The following is a 6,288-nucleotide window of genomic DNA, read 5'->3' on the forward strand; positions in this document are numbered from 1 at the left end:
TGCTGAATGTCTGTTATGCAATTGATAGACTGCAATGACAGTTGCAAATGTCCTCAAAAAGGGGCTTTGGGATACCTGGCCTTTGTAATCTGACTCATAAATTATCAGGCAACCAGGAGAGTTTGACTCCTCACTCCTTAGTATACAGGAAGCGGTTATGAACTAGAGTAATGTTGCAGGGGCAGACTGGCAGTGCTTGGTCCGTCCATGGGCTGGATCCAGCCAGTGCTCCTGGGTGGGCACAGTGGGCATCATCTAGCCGTGTGGAGGGGGGCAGGGGAGGGAGACAGGGCCCCAACCCAGCCCCATGGGGAGAAGGTGCATAGCCCAGCCCGAGCAAGAGGGAAGTGGGCATGGCTAAACCCTGTGGAGAGAGGGGGCATGGCTAAGCCCCAACCCAGACCAACAGAGAAGGACTGGGGCATGGCCTGACCTAACCTGCCCTGTGGGGAAGGAAGGGGGCAATAATCTGGCCCCAGTCACAAGTTGGGGATGGTGGAGAGGGTGGCAGAAGGAGGGGACACAGCCCATCTTGGGATTTGGGAATTTGGCAAGGGAGTGTGGGCATATTAATGGCCACAGCTCCTCTGCCTCCATATTTTTGACCCATGGGGAGCCCTGTAGGCCAGATGGCTCTGTGCATCACATCTGGCCCGCAGGTCAGAGGCTGAGCACTCCTGAACTAGAGTATATGATGGTCAAATAAATCCTAATTCCATAAATGGGAATGGAAATGGAAATGTACTCAGAGTACCCAGAGCCCACAAGGAGACTTTGCATGAGAAAGGATCATTTTCCCATATGGGGTAAACCTGTAAATGCTAAATCTAGGTAGAGAGTTGAAAAGTCAGCTTGCAGAATTTTAAAAGCTGATTATGTTTGGACCCAGAGATTAACAACCAGAAAAGCTGTCTTCACATCGATTCACTGCGTTTAGTGCAGTTTCCTAATATTAATCCATAAAATGGCCAAATCCAAAGAAACAGATTTTTGTTTAAAGCCCCCCAAAACGTAAACCCTGGCATTCCCTTAACTTGTCAAAGGGCCAGGTCAAAGGTCACTGGCCAATTCTTTATCAATTTTCAAGATAAGCAGTTTCTTAAATAATGTAAGTTTTTTGTTCTTGAAAATCGCATGCTTTATCAGCCAATTTCAAAGGTTGTGTGTCAAATGTTTCGTATACTTTGATTTCTTTGAACAAACAAACTCTGAAGGACACAGAGAACATCAGCTAATACAAAAATGTTCCAAAGAGCTGTTTGAAATGCTACAGTTTTTGAAATGCTACAGTAATGAAACTTGTTACTCAACTTAATCAAATTTTTCAGACACATTATAGTTCTCCTTTTGATTAAAGCATGAGGATTTGTTCTCCACCCTTCTCACTAGAAGAGGAATTTGTCTTCTTATTGGATCACGGTTGCAACTGCAACTTTGGGAGACCTCCCCATGAGTCATGTATATTTACTGATCCAGGGCAAGAAACCTGTCCTCAAAGTTGCAAAATGACAGAATGCTACCACTTGAACTCAGTGAAGCTGTTGGTTAGCTGGCAGCAACAAAAAGAAGCATATGTTCCTGCTATGTGCCAACCAGCCAGTAATGCAAATTATCCTGGTCTTTCAGCTTCAAACCCACATATTTGTCCAACTCATGAATCTGTAATAATTATATGTCCCTTTATTCTCTCAGGGACACATCCAATAGCATGCAATATCACACATTCCTACTCACAGTGCCAGTGATACATTATTACAAAAATTTACATACCCCTTCCCAAAAATAGCTCACAGTGACAACATGGACTCAAGTGAGATTTTTTTTTTTATGTTTGCATGGCTTCAATTAGGCAAAGAACACCTTCTCGCTCATTTCTGTTGAATTCAGGAAATTCAGGGACATGTAGAAAGTACAAGCAGAAACTAATATGTCAATACAAAAACTTTTTTATTCTTTTCAATTTTAGTTCAAGGGATGCACATATATCTTTACTATAGGCATGTACATATTTCAAATAGCTGTAGGTCCCTCTTATTTGGTCTAACGAGAATGGTTCACAAGTTAGATATTGGATTAATAGTCCTTTAATATTCAGCCTGCTTTATGGGACTATTGGATCAAGCTCATCTGAAAGCTACTTATCTACTATGAATACAAATCTCACAAAGGAAAATCAAACTGGCTGGGCATTTAATCAAGCTTCTCAAAACTGTTTAAATTTTCATTCACAGTTAACCATTCAACCTTAAGTCCCTACTTTCAATTAAACCATGTCCTAAGCTTGTTAATATGCCATATTCAGAGTTACTAAACTAATAATACAGCAGCTATGGAGACCTCCTAGGAATCCTTCCTGTCACTCACAACATCACTGGAGGAAAGATGCTTCAGAGATGGATTATTTGAAAAATGCCAGAAAATGCCAGATTAAAAGAATCATGAATTGACTTTTTATGCTCAACCTAGAATGGCAATCAGTTTTAAAACTGAATACAGGACAAAGCCGGTATCATTTCTAGAAGTGTCCAGAAAATAGATCTTTCTTCTTGGAAAATCATGTTCTTGAAAAACACCTTGCCCCAAATTCAGATGAAAAGTCAAAAACATGTATTTTGTCCTCAGGAAATGATTTCCAGAATTTCTTATTTCCACCCCTCCCCTCTCACAAGAGAACTGAAACAGACATTTAGGCCTTCAGGGGAAAGATATTAAATTGTCAATAGTCTTACAGTCTTCGGGCTGTGATTACTGGAAAGGCAAAAAGCAGTCTCCTTGCTTTCTCCCTGCTTGACACCTAGAATTGAGTGGAAAGTTGTAAGGCTGACAGTTGGAGAATTCAGTCTCCAGAAAGCCCACCCTGGAGCTGTCAATTTGATTTTCCAGATTGGAAAAAAAAATATCCAGCAAAAAGGCATTGATTTTGACAGAAAATGCCCAAACTTCTCTACTCTTATTTTCCAAAGAGCAGCAATCCTTAGAGAATGTTGAAATATTTCATCTTTATTCTATTTGATGCAAAGCCTTATGGAATAAAGCTATTATTTTGGAACACCTGCAATTTTTATGGGAGGACAGGACAGGAACTATTGTATTCCCTGCATGACACTCTGCCCTATGCATGACTCAGCTTGGTCAAGCTAATATCAAAGGCATATAAAGATAATGATTTTAAGATCTGGTCATGAGTTTCCCCCTATATGAAGCCTGAATGAATGTTACTAATTATTGTGCTATACCGTGCAGAATAAATGTAGGAAGAAGGTGCCTGAAGTATGGATGGGGACACAGAAGTAGTATACTCCAGCTATTCTGCTGCCAACAGCCTCCAGGACATAGGAGTAAGGACCCAGGATTGGAAGGGGTGTCGCCATGCCTTGCCTTCACAGATACCCATTTATCGAAATCCTAAAAATTGCCAAAATCCTAAAAATTGTCCAGCTCCCCACAGGCATCACAGCTATGAGAACAAGCCAAAACCAAAAAAAACCAAACCCAACCTAAAAACCATACCATGTGTCATAAGTACAAAGAGGAGGAGGCAAGAGCACCATGGCTAAGTACAGATAGGCTAAAAGCCTGAGGCTGAATCAATTCAGTCTTTGCAGGTTTGTCTAAGCTGTGTACATTGAACCTATAAGCAAGTGAGCAGACATCCACTTTTGATTCCTGAAATTGTAGCCACATGCCTGCAGTGGCCCAGACCAGAAGCCAAGGGTACTCGAGCATACCACCCAGCTAGGCTGGAGCAGACAGCTTAGGCCAAGACTAGCCTGCCCACCGTGCAAGGGGGACTTGCCAGGGAGGTGCAAAGCATCCTGGGATGCTGGGAGATTGCAAGTTAACTTGAATCTGGAGAGGTTTCACATGCATCATTGACACATGCATCATTCATATCATGACACATGCATCATTCATAGCATCACTGTAACCTAAATCAGTTAAGTCTGATACTCCATCCATACAGGTTTACCTGCACTGAACTTCTGTTGTGCTACAGAACTGAACTGGTTTTTGATCACTTATACCACTTTATGTGTAATTTCTACCCCTAGCCTACCAGTGCTTGATCACTGTGATAGCAGAGAAGCATTTAGATTAAAATAAAAGGAAAAACAGCCCTAGACTGGGAAGTGGTTTGGGGTATCCAGATTTGTCTCTTCTACTCCCATTCTAAGGGCAACTTAGCTGAAACAAAGATTGAAGCACAATGATCACTTCTGTCACTACTGAAATGTAGTCAATTGCTCTGATACGGAAGCTCTAACAGCACTCAGAAACACCGCACAACACATTAGAACAAGGGGTGGTAGATAATATATATAGGTGATTGCAATTAATATCAAACAAGTACCTGACACTGAGCTGGTTCACTAGATAGCCTAGTAAGGACAGGACTCCTGAGGTTGGATATAATTGGTGTTGTATTTGTCAGCAGTGAGCCACCAAAATAAATGAATGATCCTGAAAAATAAAATTACAGAAATATTTAAAACAATCTGACCCCCAATGGTGAACATTTACCTGAGAGGATCAGTCATTCCTTTATAAGGTATATTGACCTCTGTTGGAACAGGCAACCCAGAGAGGCTGTGAAGTCTTCACCCCTGGTAATTATCAAGAGCAGGTTGGATGGATGCTTGGCTGGGTTGGTTTAGCTGGAAATGAACCTGCCTTAAAGTGGGGGCTGGACTAGATGATCTTGTGAGGTCACTTCCAGCCCTACTTCCCTATGATCCCATGACCCCATTAATTTACTTTTAAGAAGTGCCCTGGAGCTAACAGAGGAAGTGTTGAAATAACCTGTGTCTGCACCTATATATGTTTGCAAAGACAAAGGAGGAGGATGTTGCACATTATTCTTTCCACATCCAAGACTCCTACATGGAAGGCCCAGAACAGGAGGATGGGAAGCCAGGATGGAAAGCAGGAAAAAAAAACCCAAAACAAAAAAATGACAAACCGGCGGCTGCAGTAGAGCTCTGCATTCCAAAAATGATGTGGTTAGTCATATCACCATTAAGCCTTTCCTGCCATAGTGCTAGCAAGCGTTAAAAAAAAAAAAAATCTACCTGCGAGGGAGCAAACATGGTGCCTCTAAAACTTAAATACTGCTTCTGAATAGTCTGTAGCTTTGCTCCAAAGGCATTTGCCTTCCCATATCTGCCCTCCTCCAGTAGAAAAACTTTACATTTCTGTCTTTTAAACAAGTACAATTAGCCCTTCCCCCTACATTCTACTTTATTCCAGTGCCTACAGGTGCCTGAAAAAATGGAAATGTATGAGAAGTTGCACAGAGCACCTGAGAAATCAAAATTTTGTAGACCTCAGCTGGGATCCCTAAAAGACACATTTTAATTGGTTTAAATAGTGTTATAAGTAGTGTTTAGAATCACAATTAAGCTCCTATTAGGTACACTATTCAACTTATCAAATTCTCAGGGAAGCCTAGAAGTTTTTAAGCATGCTAACAATGTTGCAAACCACAGGAGCCAGTGAAATAAGCTATAATTTTCTCAGGGGGTCCACAGGCTTGACATTGTTGTCTGTGCTAGTGGGGATGAAAGCTTAATTAAAGATTTAATCTGAACTCTGGCAAACTAACTGCCTTTGGACTTGAGCTGCAGCAGATGTGCTCAAGACAAAGGTAGAGGAGGATAAACATCTTCAAGGGTCCCTAAAGCAGCACATTTTAGCTGCCACCAGTGCTGCTCTCATTGAATACTGAAACATTCTTTATGAAAGTCTATGCAAAGTAAGGGCTCAGTCTCACACACTGATATCATACTGATGGCTTTGCATCTTGAAAATCAGCTACTGTGCTGGCTCAGTTATGCACATTAGTGGGGTTTTCCCCTCCCCATGGATGAACAACACAGAGCAGTGGGGTGGATTCAGCCCTAAGTGAATATTTACATATACAGATGGAGTGACCCTGGCTTTCACAGAGCGGTCAGTTGTTTTTCCTACACAACCAAGGCAGGCTGGATATTCTATAGGTCAGGGAAGCCTCTCTCACCAGAAGGGATGCAACATTTTCACTGTACTTCATAAGATACAGCTTTATAGTTAGTTAGTAGCTGAAGCTCCACAGGAGCCCTGCCAGTGTTGATTGTTGAGGATGTTTTATGCAGATCCAGTGTTTCAAACTGTTCTTCTACTGACCCACAGCCTTTCACTGTATGCTGTACTCCTATTATCTCTTGTTAGTATATTCACTGAAATGGGAGACACCCACTGCCCATATAATGTTGGCAGGAGCTGGCATAAACCAAGGGTGAACCCTGCTGA

The 6,288-nt window shown here is 41.9% G+C and overlaps 1 protein-coding gene across 1 annotated transcript in view; it reads right to left on the reverse strand.

Moving 5' to 3' along the window:
• The window catches only part of MALRD1 (MAM and LDL receptor class A domain containing 1), a 455,974-nt gene that overhangs the window by 372,464 nt on the left and 77,222 nt on the right, over positions 1-6,288 (reverse strand). The window contains exon 11 of the mRNA XM_025210089.1: positions 4,352-4,461. Within this exon, the coding sequence (XP_025065874.1) occupies positions 4,352-4,461 (110 nt within the window). The remainder of the gene's footprint in view (positions 1-4,351; positions 4,462-6,288) is intronic.

This window comes from Alligator sinensis, unplaced genomic scaffold (assembly GCF_000455745.1).
Source record: "Alligator sinensis unplaced genomic scaffold, ASM45574v1 scaffold234_1, whole genome shotgun sequence".
NCBI lineage: Eukaryota > Metazoa > Chordata > Crocodylia > Alligatoridae > Alligator > Alligator sinensis.